At 48.6% G+C, this 15,705-nt stretch overlaps 1 protein-coding gene across 6 annotated transcripts in view; it reads left to right on the forward strand.

Moving 5' to 3' along the window:
* Positions 1-15,705, forward strand: part of PCLO (piccolo presynaptic cytomatrix protein) — a gene marked incomplete at its 5' end in the record, with an annotated part of 247,616 nt that overhangs the window by 14,132 nt on the left and 217,779 nt on the right. Inside the window, one exon of one of the 6 annotated variants that reach the window (XM_081911649.1) lies at positions 630-871. The exons of the other annotated variants lie outside the window; for them this stretch is intronic. Coding sequence (XP_081767775.1) covers positions 630-871 — 242 coding nt within the window. Of the gene's footprint in view, positions 1-629; positions 872-15,705 lie in introns of those variants that run through there. 6 annotated transcript variants of the gene reach the window in all.

Genomic DNA, 15,705 nt, shown 5'->3' on the forward strand with positions numbered 1-15,705 from the left:
TGTCTCTACTTCTCAAGATGCTGTCTAGGCCTGTCATTGCCCTTCTCCCAAGAAGCGGGCGTCTTTTAATTTCGTGGCTGCTGTGACCATCTGCAGTGATCCAGTGAGATTCTACTGACGTCTAATTGCATTTTGTCTCCTGGTTTTTCTTTTTTTAATCTGTGCGCCGTTTGCAGAACCGGTTGCTCCCGCATTGCAGCGGGTTGGACTCGATGACCCTCAGGGACCCCTCCCATCCCTTACCATTCTAGGACCAGAGGGGAGATCCTGACCTGCCCCGACCGGGGGGCGCGCGCCGTGCGGTTCCTTTAAGCGCTGCCGAGGCGGGCGGAGGATGCCGCTCTCGTGTGCGCGCGCGTGTGTAAAGGGGAGGAGGGGCAGCAGCCGCCGCCGGCCTTGTGCAAGGAGCATGCGCCGTGCGGGCCGAGGAGGGAGGGGGCGGAAGAGCCTCTCGGCTCCTCCTCGCCCTCCTGTCTGTCGAGCGGCAGCGGCAGCGGGGGACACCCGGCTCGGGAGCCATGCAGGCGTCCGCCGCCGAGACCTAGCCCGCCCTCGCCTCTCCAGCAGCAGCGGCGCGGGCGCTTCCCTGGTTGGCCGCCGATCCGAGCTCGCCCTCCCCTTGCCGAGCCATGGGCAACGAGGCCAGCCTGGAGGGCGGCGAGGGCTGGGCCGGGCTGCCCGAAGGCGTGGCCGGCGCGGCGGACGGCGGCGGCTCTCCGCGGCAGCAGGGCGGCCCCCCTTCCGGGGCCGCGGCGGCGGAGCTGAGCCGGCTGAGCGAGGACGAGAGGAGGCAGATCGCCGCCGTGGTGTCAAGGGCGCAGCAGGGGCTGCCCGAGGGCGACGCGGCGGCCCAGAGGCTTCCTCAGCAAAGGCACGCCAAGGCCGGGGGGGGGCGGGCGGGGCGAGGGGTGTGGGGGGTGTGGGGGGCGCTTGGGGGCGCCATAGCCGAGGCGAGCTCCTCCTCCTCCTCCTCCCCGCTGAGGGGGCTGCTGCCCGGCTGCTGGCGCCCTTCTTCGCCGCGATGCCCAGGGGGGGGGCAGAGCGAATGGGGCGCGTCCCGTGCCAGCCCCACCGGGGAGCAGGCTCGGCAGTCTAAAATCAGTGGCGTAGCGTGGGGGGGTCGCACCGGGCGCAACATCTGGGGGTTAGGGGGCGCAAATCCACGGGTTAGGGGGCGCAAATCCACGGGTTAGGGGGCGCAAATCCACGGGTTAGGGGGCACAAATTACTTGCCTTGCCCCGGGTGCTGACAAGCCACGCTACGCCACTGACTAAAATGGAAGCGCCGAGCTCTGCTCTGCACAGAATGAGCGAGAGAGATTCTCAAGTTCAAAGCCTCCAGACCCGCGCGCCTTGGCGGTTCCCTCCGAGGAAAGCAAACGGGGATGTGGCGGGTGCTGAGGCACTACGGACCTCCAGGTCCGGGGGGGGGGTGTTTCTTTGCTGCCTCCTCCTTTTTTGGGGGGGGTCCGGTGGGGGTCCTCCCATTTATGCTGCCAGAGAATCGCGTTGACGGTGGAGCAGCGCCCGCTGCTACCTCGCCTTGGCCATTACCAGGCACGTAATTTCAATTTCCGCTGTCCGTGGTGCTGAAAACGCTCGCTTTCCTATAGAGGGCTTTTTGGTCCTATTTATATTTATTTTTGATATTTCGGATCCTTTTCTATTGCGCCGGGAGACAGAGCTGTGGTACAAAATATCTTATTTCCCCTCTCCCCCCCCCCGTTCAAATCCTATCCCTCTGAATTCTTTATTTTCCTAAAGGAGCTACCTCACACCATATTGACAAATTCCTCCTATTCCATTAACAGTTACTAGTTATGTTCCTATCTCATCCTAGATACGGTATTTTCCCGTGTATATGATGCCCCCATGTATAAGACGCCCCCTATTTTGGGGGGCTCCAAATGAAGAAAACACCCCGCAGCACTACCCGTGTATAAGACGAGTCCCAATTTTAAATCGAATATTTTGGTTAAAACACCTGGTCTTATACACGGAAAAATATGGTAACTGCCAAATAAATTGTTGCTCTGTAAAACTCATCAGCGCTTGATGAACTGATTGATAAATTGAAATTAAATTAATTTAAAACAATAATTTAAAGCAAAAAGGTTTTACATCTCCCCCCGCCCCCCATTCTACTTGAAACTATTTCTTCTTTTAATCTCTGGTTGTTTGCTAATTTTAGGTTTTCCAAAATTTACAAGAGAATGGGCAGGACAGCCACAAATGATACACATGGTCATTTTTGTGACCCTTCATGTTTGGGAAATTTTCCTAGTGTGTCCAGGCCCTTGTACCTTGTGGTGTGACTATTAAGGATGCTCATTGCTGTTGATAAGTTAGATAATGTGCTTTGATTTCTAATCTCCTTTTTTCCCATTCCTTCCCTGGATCTCTTTAAAAACTATATTAAAAATGTAGATAGACAGGCACATTCTCTCTCTCTCTCTCTCTCTCTCTCTCACACACACACACACACTACTTTAAAAGAAAAGCAAATCCAAAGTTTGCCTTAGAGTACCATCCTAAACATGTGGTCAGAAGTAAGTCCTACTGAGTTCCTATAGTTTGTTTTCACTTCCCATGGTGAAATTGACTAGATCTGAAGCAACTTGTCTTGTGGTTCAGTCAATTTCCCACAACCTTGATGGAAACCAGCAGAAGATAGAAATTAGAAAAGCTGGCTGACAACCTCAATATCAGCCTCCGTACCTGTCTGTCTGCACAGCTATCAGGCTACAGATTTTCGATCAGGATTAGTGTCAGGATTAGACTGAATTTGCACCACAGTAGTAACCATCTGCATACAGATTCTATCATATTAATAATAAAACATCAGAAATATAATGCTTAAGAGCCTCAAAATATTTCATTTATGAATAAATTATTATGAAACGATTTCATAATATACCAATTGCATTTTAAAAACTGTTTCACCTACCAGCTGTGATATAAAAAGTAATCCTTAATTCACACTGCATCGAAGAGCATAAAAGAATCCCTAAATCATATTTGGTGCTGGTACTTATTTTATTGAAATAACATTAATGCGCTATCTACAGATTACCTCTATACCTAAGTGTGGAGAAATATACTGGATGTGTGGCACAGACAGGGGCTTTTTTTGACAATACAGGGAAGAATGAGTCCTGTACTGAGGTTACCTCAAGGTCCATTCCCATCTTGCACATTAAATAACTTTGGCATGCTAGTTTAAAATGGTTTATTATTTTAGATTAAACCTTGAATCATTGCTAAACTGTTCACATCAATATCTTTCCAACAACCTCAAGTTCCAAGTAGTGACATGCAAGTTATCCTTTTAGTTCAACAGTTTGCAAGGGAAGTGCACTATCTGAGAAGAAAATTCAATGTATTTGTGTTTCCAATTTAGATTCAGTTTCATCTCTAAAATCACAGAATTTTAAGTTGGTTTAAATTTCCATGATAGATTGGCAGTTAATCCATCTTGTAACAGTTTTGCCTTCAGCAGCAAACTAAGAAAGCAAAAGCTTTTTATTAACAGTTTAAAAAATAATAGTAATAATTTATTAAATTTGTATATCACCCTTCATCCGAAGTTCCCAAGGTGGTTCCACCCACCTTTTGGAAGGAAACCTTCCATTCAATGTGAATTAACAAATGACACAAGTGGAAAAACCGTCATTTCACCTGCTTTGTGATTTGTGTGTGTAATTATTTTAATTCTGTCCTTCAATTAAATAGTTTTCAGAACAATTTTCAATGAAATATAAAATAATAATAACACCATTGCCACAATTGCTGTTTATAGCTGAGGTTAAAATCCATCCAGCAAAGATGAGATTAAAATCACCATGAGTAGTCTTGGGAAAAAAAATTAAAAGCTCTTACTTAGTGTGTAAAATATAACAGCACAGGCAGCTGGCAGGTCTCTAACAAGAGTGAATTCTAGAAATGGTGAATCAGAACCAAGAACAGCCTCTCTCCTGGCACCTCCAGCCTCATGTTAGATGGCAGGGGCACCTGGATTAAGTCTTAAAGGAATATCTTAATTCACCCGCTACTGTGCCCCGTAATCTTCGTTAATCTAATTTTAAAATGACCATAGTGGCTGATACTGTAATATTATTTAACTCTGAAACGGAGAAGAACTCAGACGTTCTTTTATAGCATTGTAAAAACACCTAGGGACACCTGGGAACACAGGGATGGTGGGGAGCAAAGGTTTTCCTTAAGTTCAGGGCTAGCCCACCCATGAGTCAAGGTGAGGCAGCTGCCTCAGGCGGCAGATCCCGATGTTGACCTTTCACTCCCTCCCCATGGTTTCTGATGTAGATCTTCACTCACCCCTTCTTTCCTTGAGGAAAAGGGTGCCATTTTGGGGGGCTCCTCAAGTGCCAAAATATCTTGGGCCAGCTCTGCTTAAGGTAGCTGTGTACTCCCTCAAGTATATCAACATTCCTTTAGGGTTTGGTTTGTATACATAGGCAAACTGGGCCCTCCAGATGTTTTGGGACTACCACTCCCATCATCCCTAGCTATCAGGACCAGTGGTCAGGGATGATGGGAAATGTAGGCTCAAAACATCTGGAGGGCTGCGTTTGCTTATGCCTAGTATACATAATGGTCATTTCTCTAAGAGTTATCTTAAATGCAATCTAAAGGTATCTTGAGATGTCATATTCTCTAAACCTAAAACAGTCACTGATGTATTTCATACGCCATGAAGATTGTTTGATGGGCCTTAATCGTAAATGATGAACTTTTATTATGTAGTCAGCAAGAATCCATATGTAATGAGATATAATCCATTTTTTTATTTTTACATTACACGGGCATTGCATTGTCCTTGTCTCCACATCTTAGACAAGTAGTGAGCAGCAGCAGCAGGGAATAAAGTTATCATTTGACTTTGGCTTAGAAACAACAAGGTTCTTATGGGCCTCTATTCTAGTAAAGATTTGTGTTTATTCATTTATTTCTGATATCTTTATACCACCCTTCAGTAAAAATTCCAAGGGTCATTTATATAAGAAAGCAGGGGGGTGGGGAGCATCTCTTTACAACTTGACAGAAGTAAGCAATGTACCTTTTGCTATTTTTTGAAAGATTGTAAAAAATGAGGCCTGGTAGAATCCTGCTTTCTTCATTTCTCCATTGATCTACTACCTTCAGGCTAGGGACAAAATATAAGCAGACCCAGGTGAGTTAATTTTGCCTCATGTCTGTTCGAACAATTTTAAGGAAATGATTCTTAAAGTAATTTTATGAAAATTATTCTTAAACTATACTCTGCAGATCAGCGCAGCCCGCAGAGCACTTTCTTGTAGTACCCAAGGCAAGATGAAAACGAGTATTTTTGACAAGCAAATCATGGTGGCTGCTTTCTAAAATTCATGTTTTTTGCTGCACACTTGGGGTTAAGGGAATGGAATATTGTTGCTAGGCAGCAGGTAGACACTTCTAGGCTTGCAAATTCTCCACATCAGCCATAAAAAGTGATCTAGCGCATGCACAAACCTAACCACCCACTGTGATGCATTTCAGTTTTAATTCAAAAACCTTCCAAGGCCATGCGTATTGTGGACATAACATGTTTTTGTTTTAAACGCAGAACAAGGAAGCCTAAAAGAGTTTTAAGAACAGCTGGTCAAGGTTGTAGTTCAAAGCATACTTACTAGAGTGTAAATCTCATTGACCTCATTGGTACTTACTTCTGTATAGATAAGTTTAGGATTGTGTTGCACTAGCTTCAGAAGAGGAGCAACCATGCCAGCCTCCTAATACAAAAGGGGGGGAAAAACTTGTGTGGTTCCTTAAATACTGATGAACGTATTGTGACACATGTTTTTGTTAGCAAGACCTCTAAGTAGGCTGACATTAGGAAAACCTATAATTGTATTTAAAGCTTACGAAATGCATGACACCACTCAAAAGACCTGTCAGTAGAATACCAAACTAAATGCTGCATGGTCATTTTCAGTGAAGAATAGTAGACTATTCTCAGAGGATTGCTTCTATTCAGTTTACTGAAATTAACGGAGTCTTTAGTGTTGGAAAAGGGCCCTGTGGGTACCTGCAAGCCTCCGAAACTCTGAGCGTCCTCCGGTGCATGCAGCTCTGGAAAAGGCATCTCCCTTCTCTTCCCATGCGCTTCTAGCGACATACATCAGAATGATATATGCACACTAATCTTCTGGCATAACACAGCAAGAAGCGTGAGACATCGTAGAGCTAATCTACTATTTATTTACACACTATGTACAGACAAAAGCATAGTGGCGTCCCTTTTTTCCAGCTCCGAGAGAACAAACAGAAAGAAATAAAATTGAAAGTACAGTGTAATAGTACCCACAGTGGAAGAGACAAGACCCTTCCTTTCCCAGACTTGTCCTAGACAGGCATGTGACATTTACAGCAATCTCATCTGCAGCATCAGAGGAGTGAAATTGCTAACATTTAGAAGTGGGGGTAGTTTGATGGGCAGGAAAAGTCTGATGCCCTCTGGTTGTTACAAAATTCTTAAATCAGTATTTCATTTCTTAGGTGGTTCATAGATACTGGCTCTGTTGACATGACTTTTATTTGTGCGCCTTGGTGGGGCTATTCATGAGCTGCATGTTCATCAAGTGATGACTTGCATGTGTGTAATGACTCATGGTGTGTCAAATGCCACAGGCAGAGAGTTTATATCTCCTCTAGCACTATTTGGTGGATGCTATTCATTTGTGAGAGACCCAATGCTGCGTATATTTTTCTGAAGTGGCTTTTAGCAAACACCTAATTCCTTGTTTATAGAGGGGAGAAACCTAGCTTCTGGCAAGAAGAGTTTGGCAAGATCAACATGATAAGGCATGTCCCATAGCACAAATTTATGGGAGATTGATTATACTGAAGTGCCATAGCTGTGCAGCTGTACTTTTATAGGGGAATTCAGTGTCTGCTGTTTCAAAGGGTTAACAGGGTATTGTTTGAGCTGGGTGGTTGTAATGCTGTTTCAGAGCTATGAGTTGGGAAATAGTTATTTCATTTATTTCATAAAATTTATACACCACCGGATCATAAAAAAATCAAAGTGGTTTACAAAAGATAAAACAGTAAAATCAAGAAAAAATACAATCCTACTTTAAAACATGCAAAACACTAAAACAGATTAAAATTAATCTCAATTTTCTAAGCATCTGGGTAGGCTTGTCTCAACAGATGCTGAAAAGAGTACAGTGAATATCCCAAAGGAAAAATCCTATTATAGTCAGAGGCACATTCTTTTGACTAGGAGTCCCTATGTTAAATTCGGAGTGTAAGAAACTGCTTTGTGCAAGTATATTTGTTTACATGTCATCAGTAGAGTGTGAGACTCCTATTCTTAAGGTTGTGCTTTGAGCCCCACGTTGGGCAAAAGATTCCTGAGTAACAGGAGGTTGTACAAGTTGACCCTCATTGTTCCTTCTAGTGCTTTTTTCTGGGGGGACGCAGGGGTACACATACCCCCTAAACATTTTGTGAATCTAAGTTTGGCCTCATTGAGGGGCAGTATTTCAATATGCGTAGGAAAATGAGAGTACCCTTAAACATTTTTTTTTGGGGGGGAGCACTGGTTCCTTCCAACTCTACAATTATATGGTTCTACAGTTCTTTTCCTCTGATAAGAGTTTAAGAGTTCAGTCCACTGACATTATGGGTTGACAATTGGTTATAAGGGTGGTTAACCATTGCCATGTCTGCTAAATGATCCAATTTTTGCCTTCTTGGAAGCAATAACTTATAAAAAGCTTCTGTGGTATAAATGGTGTGCTATGAAATTCCAAAGATGATTTGGTTGGGCTGTGCCAATTACAAAAACAAAACAAAACAAAACAAAAAACACCTAACCTAAGAAATTCAGAGATCCCAAACAACAATAGATGGGACAGGTTTTTAGATTGTGGGTGTATATATCCTGGGAAGTATCAATGTTATTAATCTCTTATCTTCATAAGCAATAGAAACACTATATTCTTACCAGTGCATCAATTAGGAGTTGCTTTTTAGCATTAAGTCGTTCAGTAAAGAAGTTCCTATTTTTAAATTTTCACTTTCATGTCGTGCCCGTTTGTGGTTTAAGCCAGAGCAACCGAAATGGTTCCCATGCTGGACTTGAACCCAGGCTCAAAGCCAGAATGGATCGAAATAATTGGCAACCTCCAAGACTGCCTGTAGCCGGCAAAATCACTGTGCCTAAGACTTCGCTCAAGTATGGCAAATATGAAACGGGGTGTTTTTCTAAAGCTGATAGATCCAGACCAAATTTGCTTCTTTGACAGTATTTTCACAACCACCTACCTCCTTTCTTTCCCAAAACAGTTTTCTGCTAGTTGGAAAGATAAATATTGAAGCATAGTTCAGGATATTTTTGTCAACATTGTTATTGGTAGCCTAAGCATTGTGCTGTTAGGTCACGCCAATATCTACATAGTCAAGCCATGTGATTCTTCCAACAACCGACCTCTTTCATGCTGTCCTTGTGAGCAGCTGGCTTTTCACATGGAGAGCATGATAGTAATGGTCTTCTTCTGTTCTTTAATCCTATCATCTCAAATCCAGAGATATTCTGTCTCTTTACATGAAGGTTGCTTTTCTCTATCACAGCTAAAGGGCTATATTTTATGAACTTGTCTGTTTTTGCTTGTTTGTTTATTATTTGTTTGCTAGTACCCATCAGAAAGGTCGGCGGTTCGAATCCCTACGGCGGGGTGCGCTCCCGCTGCTCGGTCCCAGCGCCTGCCAACCTAGCAGTTCGAAAGCACCTCCGGGTGCAAGTAGATAAATAGGGACCGCTTACCAGCGGGAAGGTAAACGGCGTTTCCGTGTGCGGCTCTGGCTCGCCAGAGCAGCGATGTCACGCTGGCCACGTGACCCGGAAGTGTCTCCGGACAGCGCTGGCCCCTGGCCTCTTAAGTGAGATGGGCGCACAACCCCAGAGTCTGTCAAGACTGGCCCGTACGGGCAGGGGTACCTTTACCTTTACCTTACCCATCAGAACATCTTGTGGCTATTAATTTGAGGGGTCCAACTAATGTTAGTATTTATTTGACTATTTCCCAGACAATGCACCAATGTTGGGTCCTCTAATCAGGGTTTGCTCAGCGAGACAGGAAGTCAACCAGTTATAAAGACCACAGATTCAAATATGTAACCGAAATGAAGCAATGGATTTATTGTTGTACAGTGCTTCATTTCAGACATTATTATCTTCATATAGCAGATAATGGTACTATGAAATCTGAAGCAAATAAAGAAACTTAACACAATGTAATATAGCAATATAGTACCTTTAGATTTAGAAAATATCTAAAAATATAAACAAATTGAAAACGCCACAATAATATCATTATTATTGTATTGGCAAAGCAACCAATCATTATGCAATCCTAATTGAAGTTCTGGCCTCCTGACTTCCTCCTGCCCATTTAGTGCTGAAGTAGAATTTCTAAGCTCCTTGGCACATCCTAATTTCCAAGTTTACGAAGATAGCATTTTGGAATATAGTTCATAGTTACTGTCAGGGTTTCTGGGAGAGAGGAGGAGATGACAGAGGAGACGGAGAGCGAGTGGGAGGAGGGGCAGAAGGATGAGGAAGAAGATGACGGGATTCTGAGGGAATCCACGAGTCTGAGCAGCGAGTCAGAGGATTCTCAAAAGGGGGTTACCTTAATCAAGCAAAGGGGAGGAGAAGGGAGAAGCGGAGAGGAGCCCAGTGGAAGACAGAGGAAGCAAGAGACGTCTCAGCCGGAACGGAGTAAAGGGGGTGGAGTCGTCAGCCTCTCGGAGGGAGCAGGATTAGGAGAGAACAGAGAGAGGGGGTTGGAGCAGGGTGTTCAGCCGGAAAGGGTGGAGAGCAGAGCAGGGGGTGGTGTAGCGGTCGAAAGAAAGGTCAGCAGCAACGTACGCGCGCCAAGTTCAAAAGTAGAGGCGCGCGGAAGTGGAGAGAGCTCAGGGGAGGAGCCCGGCCCTAAAGCCAGAAAGAGGGGGGAAGAGGCGGCAGAGGATTCAGCCTCAGGCGAGTCACGGAGAGAGGGAACCCAGGGGGGCAGGAAGACCCTGCGGAAAAGAAAGGAGAGGAAGAGGTGGTCTAGAGCCAGGCTATTAAGTTGGTGCGGAAGAGGGGAGGAGTCAGAGGGGACTTCAGCGGTCTAACGTGGCAGACGTACGGCCACAATGCTGAACTGTATGAGAAGCAGAAATCTTCAATAAACTTTTCCTGTAAATAAGCTGCAACGGAGTGAGGTCTCTTGTGAGCTGGGACCAGTCCTGGGTGGCCGTGACAGTAAGTCCCCTCTCTGAAAGCAAAAAATTTTTTTTTGCGAAGCTCACGAACGGGAGCAGCCATGAGCGCTGAGGAGCAGCTGGTTGCATTGCGGAATCAGGTTACCGCTCTCACATCGGCAGTCATTGCTTCGCAGAAGAAGAATGACGACTTGGAGAAGACGTGCCAGGATTTGCAGGCAAGGTGGGAGCGCGCGGACAAGGCGGGGGCCCCAGGATCCAGAGCGGAGGGCATTGCGCTTGGACGAAGGGGGGGTGCCCTAGTTCCGCATTTTAATGGCAACTTGCAAGACTATCCCAATTTCAGAGCGGACGTTGTATATGCACTGCACTTACTCCGTCACGATTTTAAAGATGAGGAGGAGAGAGTGGGGTTCATTGTTTCGCACCTGCATGGGGAGGCCAGGGCTTGGCTACGCAATTTGTGGCGCGAAGATGGACCGGCCCGTCGCGATTCAACTGCGTTCATCAAAGCGATGGATTCTTGTTTTCAATCCTCTGTGGATGTGGACATTGCGCGCCGTCAAATGCACGGGCTGAGGCAGGGGAAAGCGACTGTGCGCCAATACCACTCTAAATTTTTTGCATTGCTCACCGCCTTAGATTGGCCAAAGGACAGTAAACCGGTCAGAGATCTTTTTTGGGAGGGATTGAGCCCCCCCATCAAGGATGAGATCGCTAGGGGGGACAGACCCCAGACCCTAGAAGACGTGGTGCAACGGGCTTTAGCTCTTGGAATTCGACATGAGGCGCGTCCGTGGCACGAGGAGGACGGGCCCCAAGCGCGTGCGCAAGCAAGGACTCTCCCTTTTGTGCACAGGGACTTCAGCCGTGCGCACCCCTCGCCAATGGGGAAGGACAGAGAGGAGCCAATGGAGATTGGTGGTGCTAGGGCTCAGAAGCCATCCCAGAGCCCTGTCCCTGGTGCAGCCAAAGCGAAGCCTCCTAGAGGAACCAGGAAGTGTTACATCTGTGACAGTGCGCACCACATGGCGAAAGAGTGCCCCCAGAGGCTCCAGAAGCACACTGCAGCGCTGGCAACTGTAACAGCAGAGGTGCAACCAGGGGAGCAGCTTCAGGGAAACGACAGTGCCTGGCTGGAAGCAGAGCTACTGGGGCTCAGCCAGGCGGATCTGTAGACAAGCCCCCAGCATCACTGCAGAGCGTGGACCCTTTGCCTCCCAAACCGGCAGTTCTGCTCACAGCAACACTCCAGTTGCCTGATGGGAGACTCCTCGAGGTTCCAATAACGATCGATTCGGGAAGCAACGCCGACTTCATGGGACTGCAGTTCGTTAAGCAGCACAACATGGCGCTCCTGCCTGCAACGACGCCTCTGAACGTGGTCACGGTGGACGGCAGGAAGTTGCTGGGGGGGCAAGTGGTGCAGCAAACCCCTCCCATGATGATGCAGATTGGCAACCATCGAGAGCTTATTAGTTTCAATGTCACCCACTTATCGGACACACCCATCGTGTTAGGCATGAGTTGGCTGGAGAGGCACAGTCCCGCGGTTGCGTGGTACCAGAGGCAGATCAACTTTTGTTCATCGTATTGTGCTCAGCATTGCTTTCAGACCGATCAGGGAGGAGAAGCTGAGCAGCCATTGCATCTGGGTATGGTGCAAACAGTGCCTCACAAGTACCAGGAATTCTTGGAGGTTTTCTGTGAGAAGGAAGCTGACAAGTTGCCGCCTCATAGACCTTACGACTGCGCGATTGATTTAGTGCCAGGGGCGCAATTGCCTGCTGCCAAGCTGTACTCCATGTCGGAGGACGAAATGCAAGAGCTTCGGGAGTTCATAGACCATAACCTCAAGCGAGGTTTCATCCAGGAATCTAAAGCAGCGGGAGGCAGCCCTGTTTTCTTTGTGAAGAAGAAGGACACGCCCCAAAAAAGGCTTATAGTGGATTACAGGTTCATCAACAGCTTGACTAAGCCCAAAGCTTTCCCCATGCCCAAGATTGACGACCTTTTAGCGACCGTCAGGAGGGGCAAGATTTTCACCAAGCTGGACCTACGTGGAGCTTACAATCTCATCCGCATCCGGAAAGGGGATGAGTGGAAGACCGCCATGTTCACCCCTCTGGGCACATACGAATACAGAGTCATGCCTTTCGGCCTCCAAAATGGCAGCCACGTTTTTCAAGCATTTATGCACCACGTGCTAGCAGGTCTCCTCTACAAGAAGTGTGTCTGCTTTCTCGACGATATCCTGATTTTCTCGGAATCGCCGGAGGATCACGATAAGGACGTGAGGGAGGTCCTGCAGAGGCTGAAGGAACACAGGCTGTACGCCAAGTTGGAAAAGTGCCAGTTTGATGTCAGAGAGGTTGATTTCCTTGGCTACAAGTTGTCCGACGAGGGACTGGCCATGGACAGGGCTAAGGTTCAAGCGCTGTTGGACTGGAAAAGCCCTCGAAATCGGAAAGAGGTCCAGAGGTTCATCGGCTTTGCCAATTTTTACCGCAAGTTTATTAAAGGTTTTGCGAACGCGACGGCGGCGATCACTGACACCCTCAGTTCCAAGAAGAAGAAGTTCGTCTGGACCGAACAAGCGGAGCGGTCCTTCCGGACGCTTAAAGGTCTTTTCGCCTCCGAAGAGCAGCTGCTCCACGTGAATCCCGGCAGACCCATGCGGGTAGAGACCGATGCGTCAGATAGAGCGGTTGGGGCCGTTCTTTTGCAAGAGGATTCACAAGGCAACTGGCGACCGGGTGCGTTCTACTCCCGGAAGCTCAGCAAGACGGAGCGCAATTATACCATATGGGACAGGGAGTTGTTGGCCATTCATGCAGCTTTCAAAGCGTGGCGACACTTCTTGATAGGAGCCAAGCACACGGTGCAGGTCCGCACGGATCACAAGAACTTAGAGTATTGGCGGACGGCTAAGTTGCAGACCCAGCGACACATGCGCTGGGCGGAGTTCTTTGCGGATTTCGACTTCAAAATAGAATACATCCCAGGAGACTCCAATGTTATTGCAGACGCGCTGTCCCGAAAGCCGCAATACTGGGAGGAAGCAGCTCCAATCGCAGCAAAGCACATTTTCGCACCGCAGGCGTGGACGTGCGCTACCATCGCAGTCGACCTGGACGCGGTGCGACGCGCGTTGCAAAGGGATCAGTTTGCACAGTCTAAGATGGAGGAGCTACGCGGAGGGTCGCGACACACCGATGAGTTTCAATTACAGGATGGACTTTTGACTCGTAAGGGTGCCCTTTACGTGCCCACCGACGATCTTCGAGCCAAGGTTCTGCAACAGTTGCATGACGCCCCTAGTGCAGGCCATTTCGGCAAAGAGAAGACGATGGAGTTGGTGGCTAGAGACTTTTGGTGGCCCCAGATGAGAGGAGAGGTGGCGGACTACGTCGCCAGGTGTGATATCTGCCAGAGGTCCAAACCGGTGCACCAGAAGCAGGCGGGATTGCTAGAACCGCTGGAGACACCGCAGCAACCGTGGGAGAGGGTAGCGTTGGACTTTGTTACAGACCTGCCCAGCTCCAGAGGTAAGACGGCGGTGTTAGTGGTGGTGGACTTGTTCACCAAGATGGCGCACTTCATCCCTTGTGCCAAGGTGGCGACGGCAGAACAGACCGCAAAGCTCTTCATCGATCACGTCTTCAGAGTGCATGGACTTCCGCAGTCCGTCTTGTCCGACAGGGGGCGCCAGTTTGTTTCCACTTTCTGGCGAAAGCTTCTGGGCATCTTGCACGTCAAAATCAACCTGACATCGGCGAGGCATCCACAAACCAACGGTCAAGCGGAGAGGGTCAACGCGATCATGCAGCAGTACCTGCGGTGCTACGCCAACCAGCGACCTGCGGCGTGGGTGGACTATCTGCCGATGGCTGAATTCGCCTACAACAACACGAAACACGCTTCCACCGGGGTGACGCCTTTCTTCGCGAACAATGGCCGTCATCCCAGAACCTTCCCGAGATTTGCGGCACCAGGAGGGGGGGGGCCTCAAGATGCCGACCAGTTTGCAGCGGAGTTGCAAGAGGTGCACGAGGAGCTGCGGAGACATTTGGAGCTGGCAAAACAGGCGTATAAGGTGCAGGCCGATAAGCACAGGAGGGCGGGAGAGGACATCCAGGTTGGGGACTGGGTGTGGTTAGCAGCCCACGCGATGCCGGCCAGGTCATTGGCCAAGAAGAAGTTAGGACACAGGCAGCTAGGGCCATATCTAGTTGAGGCTAAGATCAATCCGGTGGCTTTTCGTCTAGCCCTTCCGGAAGGTTCCAGGGTGCACCCGGTCTTTCATAGGTCGGTGCTCACTCCCTACAAAACCCCACACAGGTTTCAAGAGTCAGGAGCACCCCCAGAGCCACGTAGGAGGGCGCCTGAGAGGGGGGAATCGCCAAGACCAGGACCTCTTAACGAGGTCACAGAGATACTGGACTCGAGATGGGGGGAGGAGGGAGTTGAATACTTTCTCGCCAGGGAGGGCACACCAGCCGCTGCTAATAGTTGGGTGCCAGGCTACGAGTTAGACGAACCCCTTTTGAAAGAAGAGTTCCATGCACTTTTCCCACATAGACCCATGCCAGCTGAGTACTTTGATGACTGGCTTTTCACACCCACATTGTCAGATAGCACGTTCAGGGGTTTCTCTTCCCCCGAGGAAAGAACACCAGAATCAAGCCCGCCCAGGGGATCGTGCTCGGGGGTGGACACGGAAACCCCTTATTGGTGGGAGGAGCAGCCAGAGGAGGAATGGCGTAAGAGGTGGCTGATAGGTCCTTGGCGGGCAGCACCGGAGGAAGTAGCGATGGAAGCAGAGACTGAGAAGCATTTGGGGGAAGAACCCGACTTCGAATACGCGTACACAGAACTGCCAGCAGAGAACATTGACGTAGACGACCTGTATCCTGAGCCTACCCCCGAAGAGCCGCAGTTTCCACAACCGGTCCCCGGCGAGCGGGAGGGGGGAAGGGGGGGCTTCGAGGGGGGGATGGATGTCAGGGTTTCTGGGAGAGAGGAGGAGATGACAGAGGAGACGGAGAGCGAGTGGGAGGAGGGGCAGAAGGATGAGGAAGAAGATGACGGGATTCTGAGGGAATCCACGAGTCTGAGCAGCGAGTCAGAGGATTCTCAAAAGGGGGTTACCTTAATCAAGCAAAGGGGAGGAGAAGGGAGAAGCGGAGAGGAGCCCAGTGGAAGACAGAGGAAGCAAGAGACGTCTCAGCCGGAACGGAGTAAAGGGGGTGGAGTCGTCAGCCTCTCGGAGGGAGCAGGATTAGGAGAGAACAGAGAGAGGGGGTTGGAGCAGGGTGTTCAGCCGGAAAGGGTGGAGAGCAGAGCAGGGGGTGGTGTAGCGGTCGAAAGAAAGGTCAGCAGCAACGTACGCGCGCCAAGTTCAAAAGTAGAGGCGCGCGGAAGTGGAGAGAGCTCAGGGGAGGAGCCCGG

The sequence above is a fragment of the Podarcis melisellensis genome (genome assembly GCF_964234715.1).
Source record: "Podarcis melisellensis genome assembly, chromosome: 5".
NCBI lineage: Eukaryota > Metazoa > Chordata > Lepidosauria > Squamata > Lacertidae > Podarcis > Podarcis melisellensis.